Below are 21506 nucleotides of genomic sequence, written 5' to 3'. Positions count from 1 at the left end.
GTTGTGGGGGAGAAGAGGATACCTGGACAATGAAAACGACCTGTCCTCCACATGGTAGCCTTAGCACCCAGCACAGTGCCTAGACACAGAACAGCTGCGTGAGAAAATACAGCAGGAGCCAAAGTACCCAGTGTTTTCAGATAAACTACACATTTCTGTGACACAGCCACTTCCGCGCCCAGCACGCTCCATCCATGGCAGGATCTGTGGGGGAAAGGACCTGACTTAAAGGGGAGTCGAGGGCATCACTGGCTACGGTTCATTCGGTTGCGCGGAGGGGGAAAACGCCAAGAGGAAATAAGCTCAGCTGAGCAGATACGAGGCCAGCCTTGAGGTGTGCCTTTTACATGGTCGTCTGTCACGCTCCTATCCAACTTCTGTCTCCACCTCGTGGAACACCTGGCAACTGAGGAGTTAGCCAGGGGGGCAGTTCTGTGGTTGTAACGGGGAGGCTCTTGGGGGCAGCATGTCTCCTCTTCCTTGCCTCTCTCGCCCGCACCTGCCGCGCGTAGCCCCTCTCGCCTCCGCCAAGACGCCGAGGTCGAAGCACGTTGCTGTGCGGTGCTGAAACGCTCCCAGAATGAGCCTCCCACGCCCGCTCCCTAACACCAACGGGAGCCGGGGCTCGCCTCTAGGATCCCTGTGGGGGCTCGTGCGTCCTCCTTAGGCTTTTTCCCCCTCCCCAACTCCAGGCCCGCGTCTCCGGCCCACGCCCGCCACTCGAGGGGCGTCCCCGGGTCGCCGCGGTCCTCCGCGCCCCGGGGCACCCGGCTGGGGGATGGGGCGGAAGGCGGGAAGCCGAGCGGTGGGCGCCGGAGCTCGCGCGCCACGCTGCCCCGCGCGGGATTTGCCGCCTTCAGCTGCAGCAGCTGCGGCGGCGGTGGGAAGAGGGGTGGAGGGCGGTGAGGAGGGCTGGAACCCGGGCCAGGAGGGAGGAAGAGGGAGGGAGGGGGGCCGGGAGGCTGTGCCAGGCGAGCCGGAGGGGTGCTCAGCGCTCCCCCGCCCTCCTTCCGGGAGCGAGGATGCAGACTCTGAAACTGGCGCTGCTGGGCTGAGGCAGAGGCAGGGGAGTTGCAGCGCGCGCGGCTCGGTGAGTGTGTCTCCTGAGCGCGGAGAGGCGGGGGGAGGCGGAGGACCAGGAGGAGGAGGAGGAGGAGGGGGAGAATGCCCGGAGCCGCCGTCGCTGCCGCCGCCGCCGCCGCGATGCTCCCGGCTCAGGAGGCTGCCAAGCTGTACCACACCAACTATGTGCGGAACTCGCGGGCCATCGGCGTGCTGTGGGCCATCTTCACCATCTGCTTTGCCATCGTCAACGTGGTGTGCTTCATCCAGCCCTACTGGATTGGCGACGGCGTGGACACCCCGCAAGCCGGCTATTTCGGGCTCTTCCACTACTGCATCGGCAACGGCTTCTCCCGGGAGCTGACCTGCAGGGGCAGCTTCACGGACTTCTCCACGCTGCCCTCGGGCGCCTTCAAAGCCGCCTCTTTCTTCATTGGCCTCTCCATGATGCTCATCATCGCCTGCATCGTCTGCTTCACCCTCTTCTTCTTCTGCAACACGGCGACGGTGTACAAGATCTGTGCCTGGATGCAGCTCACCTCCGGTGAGTGCGCGCTCACCTCGGTGGAGGCGAGGGGGACGGCGGGGCGCCCGAGCCCGGAGGGGCGGGAGTGGGAGGGACGGGGGCCGTGCGCGCCGCTGGGTGCCGAGCAACTTAATCCGCTCAGGCGTTGGGGTGGGGGCGGGAGCGCTGGGAGGCCGGAACCCCCGGGGTTCCCCAGCCCCGCTCTGGCGCCTTGTCCCGGGCTTTCCAGAACCTCCCGAGCGCCGGGGACGCCACCCGGGGGGACGCGCGGGAAGAAGGGCTGCTGCTGGGCCGAGTCCGCCGGGAACTGAGGATGGGGAGAAGAGGCCGGCCGCTTAGGGCGCGAGCGGAGGGACTAAGGAGGGGCTGACACAGCCTGGCGGAAAGCGGATTTGGAGAAGGTTGTAGTGTGGATAGAGAGTCAGGCTGCTCGGTCCCTCTCTGGGACTGTTTCTGTCTTTGCTTCAGGAGGGGGTGGTGCTGGAGTGAAACTGTTTCACTCTGTCCCGGGCAGTTACAGAAAATGCATCATCCATCTGGAAATGAGTAAATGCTAATTCTGTTTTGGGTTTCACCCTTTTAAGCAAAATGGAGCTTAGAATGTTCCTTAGCGATTCCCCAACTGTCTAGTCAGTTCTCCGTTTGCTTCCCTGTCAAAAAAGGTCCTTACACCAAATCCTTCAACAGAGATCTTGAGGGAATCAAGATTTCTCAAGATCTCGTTTTGGGAAAGTGGCTTTAGAGAGGATGGGTCGAGAGGAAAACCTCTTTCAGTAGCATTTCTGATGACTTTTTGCCTGTGGAGGATAGATTGTTGCTAGCTGGAGGATATGAAAGTACTTTTTCTGAGCATCAAAGTTACTTCTAACCCAGAAAGAATGGGGATGCATTTCCCGGTGGCTTTGGAGACTCCTGAAACAAAACTGACTCCTTTATCTGCTTCCGGTGATGCAGATTCCCACTCTGCTAGCCACCTTGGATGCCCTGCCTTCTAAAGGCAGCCTCCCTCCTAGGACACTTGACACCCTCCTGGTCCCACGTTGTTGGGTCTTTTTGATTTTATGGGTGATCTGGTTGTGAAAGAATATAGGATATGCCAGGCAGTCAGACTGTCTAATTTGTGTTTTGTTCTATTTTGTTTTAATTTTTATTTGTTTTTAGTTTTAAAAGCTGTTACCTTAAAGATTTGGTACTTATCTTTCTGCCTGGGGAGGTTTTTCTGGGGACTAGGGATTTGATCCCTGAGTTTACCAGAGTGTTGTACTTAAAGGTGCTGGACAAAAGCATTAAGGTTCATGATCTTATATTGCTGGTTGATATGAGAATCTTGTGGGAGACTAAGCTTGTATTAGGGAAGTATTTGTTTTGTATGAAGTGTGTCTCATCTAATTTTGATTTGCCATGTTCTGGGAACGCGTGCGGGTGAAAGGCAAGAAGCAAGCACCAGCAGAGAAACATGCCCTTCCCCCTCCCCCATATTGCTATCCTCCTGAATTGCTCCAAGCACCCCACAGACGCCCTCTGTTTTATATATAATGGTGACTTTTATGACCATTTCAGAAGCAGACTAACTTTGAGATTTGGAATAAATTCATATATTACGGTTGTTCTTGACATTTGGCTCTGGTTTGACTTTGAAGACAATAGGACATTGAGGATGCAGATGTTTTAGAAAAAGAATTGACCCTGCACAGCTAATTTTAATTTTTCTAAGTTAAATGACCTATTTAGACTGAGGATTCAAGTTAGATTGTTTTTCTGAAGGTCTGAAAGTAATTTGCAGGTAGTTTCTCAACAACATATTTTAAATATTTTATTTTTATGAGTTTCTGTACTCTAAACCCAAGTTTTTTTGTTTTTGTTTTATTTTAAAAAGGAAAGAAAACTATCTTTGGAAGAATTCCCAGCTTAGAAGTTAATACACCTACAACTATTACAGTGTTTTTTTTTTTTTTTTTTTCTTTCTTTCTATCTTTCTTTCTTTCCTTTTTTCTGGAATAGAGCACACAGGAATATTCCGGGGTAGTGAAATATGACGTTGTGTTTCCAAAAGTTTGACATAAATATACTATCCTGTTTTCCATATGTCAACCTAAAATGTGATGATGGCCTGTGTACTAAGGAAGATATTTGGACATTTTTAGACTTCATTTTTGGAGGAGTACAGGTCTTTAAATTCTAGGCAAACTTCCTAAAACCTTTATTTGCAATTTATTTGGTATTTTATTCCTGGATAAACCACAGAAGGACATAATTTTATTAAGGCAATTTATTAATTAAGGAAGAATGATTATGATGACGGGCAGTTAAGAATCAAAGTCAATTTGATCAAAGTCAAAGATTTTTAAGGAATGGGTTATAGAAGATAGTTTTGAAGAATGTCACATTTAACATGGTTTTCTTTTTTAAAGTCTCATGGCACTAATAAGAAATTTAGCATAATGGAAGCTATTTCCAAAGTTTAGGTTCTAACCTTTAAACTATTCCTCTTCAGTGTTAAGCCTTCTGGTACTTATAATTTAACTGTACCTAGGTTAATCTCAAGTGCAATTTGCAAGCTGTGAAAGATGAGACTATTTGCTTATTAGAGACTGTTTAACCCTCACTGGAAGTCAAACAATTAACTTGTGTATTTAGGTATGTAAGCATTTTCACATAGTAACATTGTAAGCCAGAGCCAAGTAGAACATAAAATCCCATATGAAATGTTAAGAAGATGATGAAACAGGAGATTCAGCACCAAGAGTTATCCTTTTTATGATTCTGAACAATGAACTAGAAAAAGGACTTAATTTATTGCATCTGAAAATGATGTTGCTCTTCTATCTAGATACGTGAATCACATATAATTAATGGTGCTATTATGAATACCCTGCCCTGTCCCTCTCACTCTTCCCTGTAAATCATTATTAACCTCAGTAGAGTGAAGCTGCTGAATTAGGAGCTAATATGTCATATTACTTCTGGATATAATCCTATACTTATGGACCATGCCTAATATAAAGACTGAAGACATAAAAATAATACCTAAAATAAGCAATAGCAATCAGAGATGCATAATTTTCCTAATCTACAGAGAGATTTGAGAAGAAGAGAGATGTTTCTTTTTTCTGTATCATTTCTATAACACTAAGAGGAAAGAGGTAGATCTGTAATTGGTCAAGTAGGGTAATAAAGTCCAGATTTTTTTTTTTTTTTTTTTTTTTTTTAAATAATCAGGATGGAAAGGGAATTTTGTTTCTCTGGGAACTTGGTTCTTTGTTTCCATGTTCTTGTTCTTTAAATCAGTGTTTTGGTCTGTTTTCAAGTCTATTAATAGCCAGGTCTCATAAAAGTGTTGTTTTGTTTGTTTTATTGACTATAAGCCATGTCTGTAATTGTTTCCAGAAGCCCAAGTGTTAACATTGTAGACCAAAGAAAAAAAAAATTTTTTTTTTTTTTAAAGAAGCTAAAGGATTAAGTAAAGAAGGTAACTCTTTATCTTGGGGTTGTAAATTCAAGTCCCACACTGGGTGTAGAGATTATTGAAAAATAAAAAAGTCTTTAAAAAACAAAATAAACCAAAGCATTAAGATACAATTTAAGGTTTTTTAGACATCCACGATGGATTTTCTGGTTAAAAGCAGAAGATGAGGAGATAAGTGCTGTCTTCTGTGAAGAAGGGTACCAGACCCATGTTGGCTTTCTTTATTCAGGAAGGATAATGTTAGGAGAAGAGATTGAATTAGCCATATCCCTCCCCTCTTGTCATTTGGAGTATACCAACAAGAAGGGCCACCAAGATGGCAAGGGTTAAGGCTGAATTGCTTAGTCACTTTCCCCAGGTCTGCACCCTTAGATTTCCCCCTACTCTTTTTAGCCACCTTGCTTTCCTAAATTGTATAACTTTGTTGCTTGGATCAGATGAGAATCATCAGGAGGTAACCACTGCATTTCTAAGCCTGCAAGGAGAAGCTTTGCAGTGTTACATTGATACTATCTCATGGCACCTTGCTCTTAAAGTCCTTACCAACATTTGAGATGATAAATATGTTTGTGTGTTTGTTTAATGTATGTCATCTCCAGTACACGGAGAGTTCTATAAAACCATGTCTGTTTTTCTTCATATTGTATAAAGATCAAGATCATGGACACTGGAGTAAAATGATGTGGGTTTCTACCCTGGCTCTGATACTAAGTATAAGACCCAGGGTAATAATTTCTCTGGACTTCAGTTGCTCGTCTGCCAAGTGGACATGTCCTTACCTCAGGGGACTGGTTCAAGGATTAAAGAGCTAATGTGTCTGCTGAGATCAGTGCCTGGTGCAGAGTAATCGAGAGTTAGGTTGTTCGTGTGCTATTACTGTTCTGTCTTAGGTATGTCATATACCGAATAGTAGATATTCAATAAATTGTTGTTACTGAATAGAAGAAAGGATGAATGATTAATGGGGTAAAAAGTGAAAGGAGAGATTTAAAATTTCCCACACACTATGTTGAGAAGTGAATGTCATATATTCTTTGAAACTGTGACGCTCATCTTCCTCATTGGTTTGTGGCATCAGTAATCGCACTAAAGGATCTCTTCCAGCATCCTTTGACAGCGGTGATTGTGACATGACAGCTGAATTTGTGATGCACTTCTTCCCCAATGGGGCTCTTCTCTAAAGCAGGGATAATGATCTTTAGTACAACCATAGGACATAATCAATTGTATTTTAGGATTCAGCAAATTTTTCCTTACTGTTTGATTTCTCATGAAAAAATGTCATTCAAAGTGGAGGTTTTATGTAAGACCAGGTTTTCATAAGAGCAGGGACCCCATTCCAGCCTGAATTTTCTTACATATGTTCAGGAGCAATCCAGACAGAAGAGAATGTGTCTTCTAGGCTTTCCTTTTCTCTTTCTGGGCATCACTGCAGATGTTTTCTTGGACATGCCAGGGATCCTGCCCCAGTCCTGCTCATATGGGTGACCTTGTGTGTTCAGAGTTGTGATGTCCCCTCCAAAGGGGGACCAGGTTGGGATGGACTAGCCCTTGGGACCACCACCAATTTTTACTGTCTGGTTTGTGCCGGGCATATGAGAAAGTGAGGTTTTGCCTCAAAGGGCTGCTAACCCATCCTACATTCAGAGTTGCAGAATGACTTTAAAGGGGGCTTTTTCCAATACCAGTGCATTCCAAACCCTTGCCCACATGCAGCGGGACGAGAATACAAGGGGTCAGGGCAGTTTTCATTTTCTAACGACATGTTCTAGTTCTAAGAATTTTCTGTTTACCAGGTCAAACTTACAAGAAAGTGATTCAAAATGAGAATTTAGAAACTTTTTCTTTTTTTTCTCTTTTGGTTCTATGCAGTGTGACAGGGATCTGACAATTGAAGAGATGTTGAAAAATATATTAATGTGAATGTCAAAACAAATGATTTTTAGAACTGCGAGATTTTAAGTGAACATCTGTGAAAAATAACAGGCCCTTTATAACCTATGTGGTATATTGTTAGGTGTTCTCTTCCTTTGGCGCGAGGCTGCACGTTTAACAGCTTTTGAGAAATGTTAACAAGGTGTTCACATGTTCTATTACATAATAAATACGTACCTACATACATACATACATAAATGTTTAACCATAATGTGGTATCAGGTGCTTAGCATGAAAACAATTATTTGGTGATTAACACTTATGTTCGGTAAGATGGGATCAGAGAATCCAGATGGCCAGGCCAGTGTATTGCATTTTATGTAGATACTTTAGAAATCTTTCCAAGTGAGCAAAGTTTTCATGAAGGAAAGAGGAGAGCCAAGGAGACAGCTGTGGGTGGGGTGGGTGGCTCGGTGCCCTTCTGTGTATGGTGTGAGGCTGTGGGAAAAGGAGTAGAGAGAACTTCAGATCGCACTGGCGTGAAGCAAAGAGCAAACACCCTGAGAGATTTCTAAGTTGGGGGCCTCATAACATGATCACTGGGAGAGATTTAAAGTGTAATTTCCATAATATATCTGAACTTTGAGGGTCAGCACCAGCTTTAACTAATGTGATTTTTGCCTATAATGAGTCAACTGGAATTTTTATTTGATATGAGGAAAGACCAAGGAGCTGACCTTTATTCTTAATAATAACAAAAAGGTATTAATAATGACAGAACGTAAGAGGCTGGTTCGTATAGCAAATGGGAGGTAAGTTATTTGATGGCTCAAACGTAAAACTGTTAGGAAAAGTCATTGGGGCATTTCAAAAAAGAAATAAACAACCTCTGCTAGCGTTCTTAATGTTTGCATAATTAATATTATGCAGCTGTGCTTGTGATGCTATGATGCTCCTACTGTGCAGGTCAGAGCGTTGTTCCTGGTTTAAATGGTCCTAACTGTAATCTTGAACACATTTCTCATCTCTTCTACTAAAATGAAACAGAAAAACGAGTAGTTTGCAAGAGAAAAATAATTTTTGGACCACCGCGGACATGAACCCTGTCTAACTGCTACTAGACAGAATGAAAGGAGTAAACCTTTTCAAAGTAGGGTGCAGGCCTGGGATCATCACGCTGGGTCTCACTTACCTGGATTCTACCATCTTTCCCACTCAAGTGAAACCAGATGTGCAGCGCTGTAGGGACTGTCTCTGTGGGCTGGATAGGAGAAAGGATCTTAAGTGATAGGCAGAGTGAAAGTAGACTAATTGCCTGAAATTATGAGTTTATGACTTATCAATGAAAGGGCTAGTGGCAGAGTAGTGAAAGGTAGTGAAGAAATTAGTGATAAATGGTTGTGGATCAGAAAAGAGGTCTCAGCTCAGAAACAGGAAGAACTTGAAGAATCAAGAGAGTTCTCATTTGTCCACTTAGAAAACAATGGCTCATGTAGCGTCTGTATAGAAGGCATCACAGGCCCATTTGCTTAAGTGTCTGGAGACACCTTGTGGAAATTGTCTTGGGGGGTGGGGCGATGATGGGGGATGGGCAGAGTGCTCTGCATCTCCCTTTTTTGCTTTAATGAAGATCAGGAGTGAGGTTGCAAAAATCAAAATGGGATGTGTATTTTCATTGAAAGAAGGCTCAGTATTTGAGAAACAGGCAAATAGATCCAGCTGTGGAGAATGACAGGGAGGGCAAAGAGTGACACCAATAACGGAAGTATGAATAGAAAAGAGAAGAAATTCAAGGTTGCAAAGCCTGTGGCGTTTGATAACATTAAAAGCCTGTTGAGGTTGATATCATCAATGGCTTAAAAAATATGCTGGCACAGGACAAGCAGTGAGCTGGAATATGCATTACAGTGCCAAACTGTGTGCAAATCCTAATTCCCAAGAAGGAAAGATTAAGGCTGTGCTGCCCGCACCCTGCCCCACCTCTCAGGAGTTACAATAAATTCTAATACCAAGCTATTCAAAAAGATAGAGATGATCGAACTTCCTGTATGGCAGATGAAAATATGGAGGATTAAAATAAGCTGACCAAAGAAAGAAAAGGTCATTGTGAAACTTGGTTAATAGAATTCCTATAGTTTCTCTTTGAAAGTCTGGTTGCAGGTTGTGAAGCTAAATTGATTTCTATCATGCCTTTAATGGGGAAAGGGAACTTACGGGGAGTATTTAGGATAAATATATTTACAGAGCATTTTAAGAACATGGATAATCGTTGCAAGCTAGACTAGTTAAATTTAAGATTTGGATAATTAAAAACCAGCAAATTGCGAATCTGTATAATGTCAAATATTAGTTAATGGAATATCTACTGTTGGGTCTTCCAAAAGTTGGGTACCCCAATAATGGGTCCGTGATTAAAGGAGCGAGACTGATACAAAGCGAAGGTCAAGCAAAGCTTTATTTCGCGCCAAGCATCAGGAATCAGACTGACCATCAAACAGATCAGTCGGGCCACCCCTAAAGAGAGGATGACGACTCCCTGCTTTCCAGACTAACTTTTATAGAGCAAAGGCCATGTGGTTGGGCCTGGCCACACACAGGTGGCCAATGAGATTGTAACACACACACAGGAAACTCCACAGTGATGCTAGGTGACCAATTGAATTACAATTTACCCTAGTAGACATTGATTTAGCCTATCACACCTTGGTTAGGATTGGCTCCAAAAGACTCCCAAAGGGCGGGGGCCCCTACTCCTTGGTAGCTAGGAGACAGTATGTGCCCCCACTGATTGAATACCTCCACCTGGCCTGACCCACCCTTATACTTGGACTCTGTTACCTGGGACTGGTTTCCCGGACTTGCTTTTAAATAAGTTCCCCTGGGGCGGGAGGGGGGCAGGGGAGGGGGTGGGGGAGCAAGGTCAATTTAAGCTTTATAGCAAAATGGCGGCGGACTGCTCTGGCTGAATAGGCCCTTACACTACATTTTTAACCAGCTAACTGGACCAGAAGTAGCACTGAATAGTTGGCATTTCTTAAAAACCTTTGTGGAGAACAGAATGCTGCACTGCAATGTTTTACAAACTCTGGTTGGTGACCCTTTGATGGGTCAGTACATCAACTGAGTAGATCATGATCAACATTAAAGCTTGGATGAAAACAATGGAAAATACGAATGTAATGTAGACACTAAGGGTTTTGTGAGACATTTATTTCTTAAAATATTTACATACGTGTATGTGGACTAGATTACAATGTATAATGTATTGCTCACCTGTGGGCTGCAGTCAAAATGCTTGAAAGACACTGTTCTAGAGAAAAGATGATTGTGTGAATTTAGAAATATAAGTATCTCTTCTTTGGACAATTGTGGAAGTTTTGCTCCAATTCATAGGTAATTTTGTATCAGAGGGTAGCTTATATAAAATATACTTAACCTAAGCATATTTGAGACATTTTTCTTTGCTTTTCTTTCTTTCATTAATGACCTTGGATGCTGATGTCTCCCAATTAGATTGCAGGTGCATTGAAAAAGGGAATTATTTTTCCAGCTTTGTTTTGACTGGACATTCATGCTATGAAAAATGACATGGTCCACCTCTAAGCAAACATTAAAACAAGTGTACTTAACCCAGTGCCAAATGGATATAGACTGAAAAGCGTTTAGGAGTTGGAAGGATGTTAATAATTATTTAGCCATCTCTTCATTTTCTAGGTAAAGGAATAGTAATGGAAAATACTATCAAGCAACTACCGTTTGCAGAAAACATTTAGTTTAGTATATTTAGCCTTCACAGTAATTCTACAAGGTTGTATTGTTATACCTATTTTGCAGATGAAGAAATTGAGGCTTAAAAAAATTGTTCAAGGTCTCATGCCAGTGAGTGGTTTGAGCCCAAATCAGACTTTACCCCTTCCCTGCAGAATATTGCCTCTAAATGTGAGAGAAATATAAGAGTCTTGCCAAAATTACACCTCCGTAGACTTGAGACTAACACATCTGATTTCCTGGGGCAGTTCTAGTTCTACTTTCTTTTGTCTCCCAACTTGATGTGCCTTTGCTTAGTGTGTGTTTTCAATATGCATTTTCACCATGCTGTATAAGGGAGGGGACGGGTGTTTACAGGGAAAATAATTGCCAAATGTTTACCAGGCTTTTCTCTTCTAGCCTGCTTAGGAGTGGCGAGGTATTCCTTATCTCTATCATTTCATTTTCCTGAGCCAGAGCTTGGGTGGTTCTTTGCCCACAGCATCGTCTTGCTTACACCTCTGATCTCAGTGCTATTATTCTTAGACTGAATTCCTATAGGCCAAGCGCTCTGTCACTCATTCCTGTCCTGCATCAAATGTGGAAATGTTCCTGATAGATTTGCTTCCCAGTGGCAGTGATAAATTTGGTGATGCCTCTGGACAGGATCACCACATGAGACGCAGTTCCAGGAAGGTCAATAATAGACTTGGATAGCTTCTGGAGGCATCAGGGTGGGGAAGGGGAACTGGGCGTGTGGTCAGAAGATGCGCATCTTGGCTTGGCCACTTACTGGCTGGATGACTTCGAACAAGTCATCTAACTACTCTCGGCTTTCCATTTTCTTCACCACTTTCATTTTTTAAAGATGTATATAATTGTGTTACAGATACATAAAAAGAGATTGCAAGCTATGGACATTAAAAATATATCATCTGCCAACTAGTAGTTGCTGTGCATTTACCTACACAGTAGATGTTAGAAAACCCATCAAAGCTAGGGTGCAATTAAAGGAGAAAGCACATAAAGAACAATCCTAGACAGACAGGTATCCAGAGTTAGATTTCCTCAATATCATGAGACTTTAAATAAAAATACCTATCTATTAGGATTCTCAGGATTGTTGAATTAATGCACGTGAAACACTTATAATTGGATCTGGCACCCAGTAAGCCCTCAATAAATATTAGCGATGTCTACTCTTACGACTGTTACTGTACCACCACCAAAGAGAGCAGGGCTGGAGGAGTGGGTAGGATTTGGAAAATTTAGTAGACAGAAAAACTGAACTCAAAATACCCAACTTAAAGAAGGACAGTTTCGTTTCACAACTTGTATAGGCCAGACCTCACTCGTTCGGGGGATCCAGTAAAATAATGGCTGTGAGAGCCCTTTAGAAACTGCACGGTATTCTAGAAGGGCCATCTTCAGCTCAGAGTTTAAGCTGGTGTCCACAGGGTCTAGCCCTTCCGTTTTATTTGTCTGAGTAATGACTCAAAGGAACAAAAATGTATTTTGGAGATAATTTTGAACTACTTAATAACTTCGGCTAAATAAACTTAAAAAGGGAAGCCATGTTTTGAAGGCTCTGTGGACTGGATGATCTTTTGATTATGTCAAGACCCTTTCAAGTATTTAGACATTCTTATTAAGTTCCATCCAAATGATAGGGAAATTTTTATCGGATATTACTTAAATTATTTCCTCTTGACGGTTATCAAAAGCAACCTTGAATATTCTTGATCATTAGTAATGTCACGTAACGGGAACAATTTAGAAGTAGTATTTTTTTTCTGTGTGGTTTTAAGTGTAGCTGTAATATATTGAAAATTGGGTTTCTCCGTATTGTACCTGTGAGTCTTTATTTTTTTCTTCCTAAGCAAAGAAAGTAGTGATTTAAGATTCTCAGATTAATGCTCAAATGGAGATTGTTGGTCCCTTTTTCATTAGCAGCATTGAATTTCTTTAGCTTTCCTAAAGAAGGTAAGAAAAACTACCTCAACATTGCTTCCTACTAATATTTTCATTTCAAGTTTAAAGTCATCAGCTATTGTAAGAAGAGAGTATCAGTTTGTTAGACCTGAACACTGAATTGAATAATGAACAAATTAACATTCTTTGCTCCACATAGTATCAAGATCCCATTTGTAGTAAATATCCAGAGTTGATGTTGATGGGAGAATGTATTAAGTAGGAAAGCTCCATCAGACTCTGCTTTTAGACATGCTGGTGAAGAGATGTTTGGTGAACGCTGCCGGGCAGTGTCACAACTGTGTCTTGGAGGTCGTAATGAATAGCTCCTCCCTTCCTGACCTTTCTCTCAGTCTGCAGGAAGGGGCTCTCCCAGCAAGATGAACTCACAGGGGGAGATGGGCAGGGATCTACGTTGCCCTTCGCTTTACTGAGACCCCTCCATTGAGTGCAGGATGGGCTCTAGAGGGAGCTCCAGCCCTGTTGTCTTGTGTGTCTCAGAACTTTCCCTATTACAAGGTCAGGTACAGAGTCATTTCCCCACGATACTCCTTGCAGGGTAACAATTTAGAGGGTAGAGAGTGAAGGATAAAATATGAAGGGGGAAAAAAGAATAAGAAAAGGGATCCATTCAGAATACATGCAGGAGAAGGGAGAGCTTCTTTATCTGCCCAAAAAAGTCAACTCCTGGACTTTTCTGCAGCCCCTTTTCTTTATATAAACCCTTTGAAATGAACTCTCTGTAACTTATCCAACCTTTTAATAAGCTGGTGGGACTTTCCAGGGGCCTACTTTTGGAAAGGACTATTGGGATGGTCTTTACCTCTCAGAACATTTTGGCTACTTATTTCTTAGCCTGGAGATGGACACTTTGGAATAACTTGGACATCATTGGAGAATTAGCAGGTCACTGGAGACCTAGTATAGAAGGTTACTGGAGAATTCAAAAGAAGTAGAGGAATTCAGAAGTGGAGAATTGGAAATAGCTCTTTGATCTTGGTGGTCATGAACTATGTATGCATCATGGTTGGATCTCTGTACCAGCCTGAGCACATTTTGGAAATGAAAAAAGTAGAATTGGAAATTACATTCTTTGGGAAATTTTAGGGACTGTTCAGAGTTTAAAAATGATGTTTACAGGAACTCAGACCATGGACCCCAGCCATAGGCAAATAATATTCCATATGCTTAGATGGAAAACTGGACACCTGATTTCATTACTAGCTCCTACCTACATATATTAATCTCCATTTCCTTATAAATTATTATATTTATAAATTGTATTATATTATAGTATAGTATAAATTAATACTTTAAAATATTAGAAATAAATAAATAAATATAAAGATCCATAAAGCAAAATAAAAAGAAAGAATGAGCGTCTGCTGCTGTAATTACACACAGTTGTCTCCACTGGAAGCCACTCAAAGAACACACATATTCCTTTCTTTTCTTCTTCTTCTTTTCTTTCTTTTTTTTTTTTTTAAGATTTTATTTATTTATTTGACAGACAGATCACAAGTAGGCAGAGAGGCAGGCAGAGAGAGAGGAGGAAGCAGGCTCCCTGCTGAGCAGAAAACCCACCGTGGGGCTCAATCCCAGGACTCTGGGATCATGACCAGAGCTGAAGGCAGAGGCTTTAACCCACTGAGCCACCCAGGTGCCCCTTCTTTTCTTTTTTTAAATGGGACCTGAACTCAATCTGGTTTTTATTTTATCTCTGGGAACCTGAAGTGCAGAAAGTTCTTTAGAGGAAAATTCAGAAAGCACACTTCCTGCTCAATGCCAATCCTTTTTTCCCCCATCTCATACTCAAAAAGCACTTTTAAAAATCCTCACCAGAATTCCCCATTTTTAGACCTGATGCCCCCACTCTGGGCCCAGTGCCCACCAAAATGTCTGTGTCCGAACAGGCCAAGCAGAAACTCTGGAACTCTACTGGTACTGTGGTTCAATATAGCACGCTAACATCTCTGTGGGACCTCTTAGAATTTGGGGGTTGAGTTTAATATGCATACAACAAAGGGGGATGTTCTGCAATCAATAGGAGTTCATTTGACAAGGGCTGGTACCTTCCACTGTGTACTACTAAAGAATTGATTTTTTTACAAAAGGTTTCTAAAAAACCAACCTAGTGATGGTGAGAGGTGGTCCCTGAACACTAAAGTTTTGATCGTGATAGATTTGTTTAGGAAATAGAATGAGTCTCACATACAGTTCTTCCTCTCTAAGTCTCATGGTGACATGAGCATTTCCTTTGGAATTGATTCCCAAATGCATTAAAGTATTATCTAAGTTTACTGTAGAAATATGACTTGCACGGAGGCAAGCTTGAACTTGTCCAACGAAAGACAAGGTGATTTAAATTTCTATTATAGTTACCACATTATTCAGACTAGCCATCATTCTGGTCTGGCCAAACAATTGCAGAATGAATCATGGTTTCATTTCATCTGTGAACACATTATGAATAATATACTTTATGTTTGTGTGTCATGCCTGTGTGGTTTTGTGTGTAAAGTTTGAAAAATAATAAAATGAACACTTGTGTAACACTTTCCTGATGATATCTGCCCAGAGGTAGTTACTTCCTGAGTTTTGTGTTATTAACCTACGTTTCTTATAGTTTTGTCACTAATGTGCATGTTCTCCAGTCACAAGTTGGTTTTTTTACTGTTTCTGGGCTTTTTTTTTTTTAATTTCGTTTATTTGAAAGGAAGCGAGAGACAGCACAAATAGGGAGGAGAGGGAGAAGCAGCCTCCCCTCTGAGTAAGGGGCCAGACGAAGGGCTCCATCCCAGGACCCTGGATTCATGACCTGAGCTGAAAGCAGATGCTTAACCGACTGAGCCACCTAGGCACCCTACTGTTTCTGTTTTTAAGGGACATGCTTTCAATATTTCTCTGTTGAGTATGACGTATCCAAGAGATGCAAATACTATTTATTAGGTTAAGAAAGTTCACTTTCCTTCCTCCATTGATAAGAAGTTTTTAGATTTTGAATGTATTTTGAATTTTATTAAATGTACTTTCAGTACCTACTGAGATGGTTAAATGAATTTTTGATTTCAATTATTAATCAATTAATCAATACCGATGAGATAGTTATAATACTGGATTTTCTAATATTAGTGCATTTTGAAAGCAAAGCCAACTTTCACGCCTATCATGAGTATCAAAGTATTTTCATGAGTAAGGTTGTGGGGTTTTTTTTTGTGTGTGTGGTTGTTTATTTGTTTTCATTGTCACACATCTTTATCTAGTTTAGGTATCAGTGTCATGTAAAATCCATAAAGGTAGTTTAAAAGTCTCTTTCTCGGGGCGCCTGGGTGGCTCAGTGGGTTAAGCCTCTGCTTTTGACTCAGGTCATGATCCCAGGACCCTGAGACTGAGCCCCACATCGGGCTCTCTGCTCAGTGGGGAGCCTGCCCCCCCCCCCCCCCCCGGCTCTCTGCATGTTTCTCTGCCTCCTTGTGATCTCTCTCTATCAAATAAATAAGTAAAATTTAAAAAAAAAAGTCTCTTTTTCCATTCTTTGAAAGAATTTGTGTATAATTGGAATTATCTCTTCCTTCAGTATTTATTTATTTATTTAAAATATTTTATTTTTTTATTTGACAGAGAGAGAAACAGTGAGAAAGGGAACAGGGGCAGGGGGACTAGGAGAGGGGGAAGCAGGCTCACTGCTGAGCAGGGAGCCTGATGCAGGGCTTGATCCCAGGACTCTGGGATCTTGACCTGAGCCAAAGGCAGATGCTCAACCTACTGAGCCACTCAGGTGCCCCTTCCTTGAGTATTTAATAGAATTATATTGTAAAACTGTCTGGGCCTGGTGTTTCTTTATAGGAACATTTTTAAACTACTGATTACATTTCTTTAATTGTCTTAGAATCAGTCATGTTTTTAATTTCATCTTCAGTTACTTTATACAGATATATTTTCCCTTTTTTTTTTCTTAAGATTTTATTTATTTATTTATTTGAGAGTGAGAGCACAAGCAGGGGGAAGGGCAGAGGCAGAGGGAGAAGCAGACTCCCCTTAAGTAGGGAGCCTGATGCAGGATTCCATCCTAGGACCTTGGGATCATGTCCTGAGTCGAAGGCAGTTGCTTAACACCCAGGTGCCCCTAAAGATACATTTTTCTAAGAATTTGTCTGTTTCATCTGCGTTGTTAAATTTATTGGCATAGAGCTTTTCATACTATTTTAATTGTATTAGAACTGTTTGTGTCTTCTGTTTTCTTTAGATCATTTTGCCAAAAGTTTGTCAGATATATTATGTTTTTTAAAAAGGAACCAGGGGTGCCTGGGTGGCTCAGTCGTTGGCCTTCAGCTTAGGTCATGATCCCAGGGTCCGGGGATCGAGCCCTGCATTGGGCTCCCTCCTCGGCAGGAAGCTTGCTTTCCCTCTCCTAGTTCCCCTGCTTGTGTTCCCTCTTTCACTGTCTCTGTCTCTGTCAAATAAATAAATAAAATCTTAAAAAAATAAAATAAAAAGGAACCAGATTTATCTTTATTGTTCTTTTGCATTGCATTTCTTTTTTCGATAACATTAATTTTTACTTTAAATTTTTATGTTGTTTTCTTTCTACTTCTGTCCTTAGGTTTATTCTCTTGTTCTTTTCCTAATTTCTTAATTGGTTACCAAGCTCATTAATTTTTATAGGCTACAAACTTATGAAAAAACTCCTTACCTATAGTGAGACTTTTGTAGAGACTATCACTAAAACTTTTGATGAAGGTTGTATTCAACCATCTCAAGCATGACACAAAATGAAAAATATATATGTTCTTCATGAAAGATAGCTCAAATTACATATTTATATTTAATATTGAATATGCATTCAATATATTTAGTATTTAACACTTTATATTCTATGTATCTGATATGAAGTAAATATGAATGTTTTTGCAAAATCACATAGTGATGCTCCCATTTATTCTTGCAATTGCTGTTGTAATAATATCATTTTCTCTGTCAAGATTTTTAAAAATACCAGAAAATACTCAAGATCACTAATGATCAGTGGATGGCACCAAGGTCATTAGTGGCTTTAGTGCTCACTTTCTTCTCTGGGTATTTGTTTTGTCTTTTTCATACCTATAAGGGATTTCTCTTACTTTACCAATGCTCAGCCATGCATGTGAGAAAAAAAAAGTTTTGAATTTTTATCCAACATTTTTAGGTATTCTATTTGGGAGTATTTTTGGGGTCATCTGATCTGCTACATTGCCCAAAATACAGATCCCATGGATAATATTAAGTTGACTTTGCTTAGTTCTGTGGCCACATGGCCTCTAAACTTCCAAGTGCCATTGCTGAAATGGGGAACAATCAGAGGATTATAGGTCAATGCATATAAACTAATTATACTTTCTGAATCTACTACTCAAAACTTGTGAATGTCCCATAGAGAATTAGTGTCATAGTTTTCTTTCTTCTACCACTACAACTACTATTCCTTCTCCTCATTATTATTATTACTATTATTAGAGAGAGGAAGTGGGGAGGGCCAGAGGGAGAGAGACAGAGACAGAGTCTCAAGCAGGCTCCATGCCCAGTACAGAGTCTCATGTGGGGCTTGATCTCAAAGCCATGAGATCATGACCTGAGCCAAAAGCAAGAGTTGGACACTCAACTGACTGAGCCACCCAGATGTCATGTTTTTCTGAGAGGAACAATGTAGTAGGAGCAAAAGAATGGGTCTCCACTTCCAGTGGCATATGAATTTAATGTAGCGTCCTCATAGTTTTAATATAAAAATATCAAATTACATGACAGAAATATTGTCATTGGGTTTTCAATCCTTTTTTTCTTTCATCCATTCATTTATCGTTCCCTATTGCTTACCTCGTATGTGTATTAGAAGCCTAAAACATTTCTTATGGTAAAGATTTTTTCATGATTGGTTCTCTTCCTAGTTTTGGAAAGAATTCTGAATTCCTGCAAAGAAAAATGAGGAGGCAGCTGTAACGTGCTAGAGAAGTGCACAAGCTCTGAAATAAAAACATCTGGATTTGTGTGGAGGCTGCTTCATTCCATTGTATGCTCGAGCCTGTACCAGTTCCTTAGATGGTCTGTACCTTGGTTTTTCTCATCTGTAAAGTGAGGATAAATACAGAACCCATCTCATATCTGGAAAACAGAAGGCACTCATAAATGTTAAGAATGAGTATGGGCGTCATTAGTGTTGTCATTATTATCACTAGAAAAGCTGTCATGGAAGGAACAAAAGAAGTACAGAGTACATTGCTGTTCTGTTAAAAGCCCCATATGACCTCAGATTATTTCTCTTTTAATCTAGAAAAGAAATCATGTACATTTTAAAGGTGTAAATTCATTGCTATTCTATTTTTTATTTTTATTTTTTATTTTCTATTTTTAGTCTTTTCCATTGTAGGCCTTTGTGGGGATTTTCTAACAGAACGAAGGAAGCCAAGGCTTTTTCCTGCAGCGGGTGCTGATTTAGTGCTCCTTTTGGGAAGGAGATTGGGGATCTGAAGAATGATGTCATTAGGGCTCAGAGAAGAAGGGTAGTAGTTAGCATTTGAAGCTTCTTGTGCCTTCTGGACGGAAGCTTCCTCAGGGCAGAGATCATGGTGGTATTATTCATCCTTGTACATTTAGGCTCAGGAGGATTGTCACTACAATTTGCCTACTCTTTCAATGTCTTAAATTGATGCCAAAACTCAAAGCTCTATCCTAGGAACCGATATAAAGAAAATTTCTCAGCTCTTTGTAGAGAAGGAGTCAACATAGTGATTTTCCCACAGAGTCAATACCACTGGAGATCTTATAATTTCTATATGATTTAAGCTCTACTTACAAAAACAGGTCCTGTTTTTTAGGGGCACCTGGGTAGCTCAGTCATTAAACATCTGTCTTCGGCTCAGAATCGGGCTCAATTCTCCCTCTCCCATAGCCCTGCTCATGTTCATCTCTCACTGTGTCTCTCTCTTTCAAATAAACAAATACAATATTTAAAAAGAAAACAAGTCATATTTTTATTTCAAGTTTCAAAGTCAAGAACTATGAACCAAACTTGATTATCCTTTGATATCTTGTGTATATGAATATGGAATGACACGTTCTAAATGGCTCACCTTGACCAGAGAAATTTGGCATTGAAAAGTAGATGTTTTGTTAAAAACAGATACATGGGTCCATGGTTTGTAGTTTTTTACTTTAACACAAAGAATACAAATGTTACAGAACCGAGGAAACACCGAACACATTTGAATATAAACCTTGTTTTTAAACAGATTATTTTCCAAAATGAATTCTTTTAGTTCTCTGCCTTCACTGAAACAGCCATAAAATCTGAGCATTGAGAAAGGTGGAAAGATTGTGAGGACAGAGGAAAAAGAAAAAGACACAGAGAGCAGAGTAGGTCAAGGCGCTAAACAGAGGGTCAGACTGGCATGGGACAGAAGCAGCAGTAATCGTGACATTCCAATTCTCTGAGAAGGATGAAAAATCTAAATGCCTAAAAAAGAAAAAGGAAAACAACCTGTATAGGTAGGGAGAGAACATTTTACTTGGAGGCTAAAATGAAGAAAATACAAAGTGGCAAAAAATTAATTCAAGTCTCCTTCTAAATACAATAACATCGGTTTGCTGCTTCCCAGGGCAATAAGAAAGTGGTGTCATAAAATAGACTTCATAATCATTTTCTTCTTATAAAATAGTTGTTTTACCTTTTTCCCTGTTGTGAGTTTTTTTTTTTTTTTTTTTTTTTTTTTTTAAAGATTTTATTTATTTATTTGACAGAGAGAGATCACAGGTAGGCAGAGAGGCAGGCAGAGAGAGAGAGGAGGAAGCAGGCTCCCCGCTGAGCAGAGACCCCGATGTGGGACTCGATCCCAGGACCCTGAGATCATGACCTGAGCCGAAGGCAGCGGCTTAACCCACTGAGCCACCCAGGCGCCCGAGTTTTTTTTTTTTTTAACAAAAGATGTATTTATCTATTTTTAGAGAGAGAGCTCGAGTACATGCATTGGGGGAGGGGCAGAGGGAGAGAACCTTTGAAGCTGACTCCCTAAGAGCAAAGAGCCCTACATGGGGCTCGATTCCACAACCCATGAGATCATGAGCAGAACTGAAACCAAGAGTTGGATGCTTAACTGACTGAGCTACCCAGGCGCCCCACCATTCTGAGTTTTTTTTTTTTTAAAAACACATGAGTAAATCCTCAGAAATAAGAAAAATGTGTAGAATCTTGGGTGTACTAAAATAGATCTGGAAAACTGGGGACAAGTGCTAGGGAATGAATTATTTTCTGTGGTAAACCCCTCCCCAGTCAAGGGAGCCTTTTCCTTACATTGCTCAGTTGCACTGTTCACAAGGATTCTTTTAGGAAGATGCTCATTGTCTCCGGTTTTGAAATGACTTTGTGATGTCTGGCTGCTATGGTAACTGGTATTTTATTAAAGAGTAACATTTGTAGTCGACTAAAATTGTCAGCTTGTTGGCATGCGATTCTAGACGTCCCTTACATTTACCAGTTTTCTGACTTCTCATGTATTTGATATGATCTTGCTTTTTGGAACTGCCTGTATTTCCTTATGTCTGTTTATATGTTGGATTCCTGTTGGTGTTGTGTCTGAGTGAGGATACAGTGTTATTGCGAAGCCTGCTTCTTTTGTCCACAGTAATGCCATTAGTGATTAGGGAGCCCACCATGTACCAGGTGCTGTTTCTGGGCTCTGTCTATTGCCCAGTCTAATCCTCACTAAACCCCGTGGGCTGCTGCTGCTGTGTTGTTATTATGGTGATGACTACCACCATTTCGCTGATGGAAATGAAGGAGTTGGAGGCATGGAGAGATTAGGAAATGTAGCCCAGGATCACATGGCTACA

The 21506-nt window shown here is 41.2% G+C and overlaps 1 protein-coding gene across 3 annotated transcripts in view; it reads left to right on the top strand.

The window, feature by feature from the left end:
- The first annotated feature begins 369 nt into the window (after window positions 1-369).
- The window catches only part of LHFPL3 (LHFPL tetraspan subfamily member 3), a 571790-nt gene continuing 550653 nt past the window's right edge, over window positions 370-21506 (top strand). For 2 of the 3 annotated variants that reach the window (XM_059170875.1, XM_059170877.1), the window contains exon 1: window positions 370-1606. In XM_059170875.1, coding sequence (XP_059026858.1) covers window positions 1165-1606 — 442 coding nt within the window. In that variant the 5' untranslated portion in view covers window positions 370-1164. The remainder of the gene's footprint in view (window positions 1607-21506) is intronic. The other variant, XM_059170876.1, reaches the window with a different exon arrangement.

Source organism: Mustela lutreola, chromosome 4 (assembly GCF_030435805.1).
Source record: "Mustela lutreola isolate mMusLut2 chromosome 4, mMusLut2.pri, whole genome shotgun sequence".
Lineage (NCBI taxonomy): Eukaryota > Metazoa > Chordata > Mammalia > Carnivora > Mustelidae > Mustela > Mustela lutreola.
Note: the sequence above shows the minus strand (reverse complement) of the source record. Positions and strands in the feature narration are given on the sequence as shown.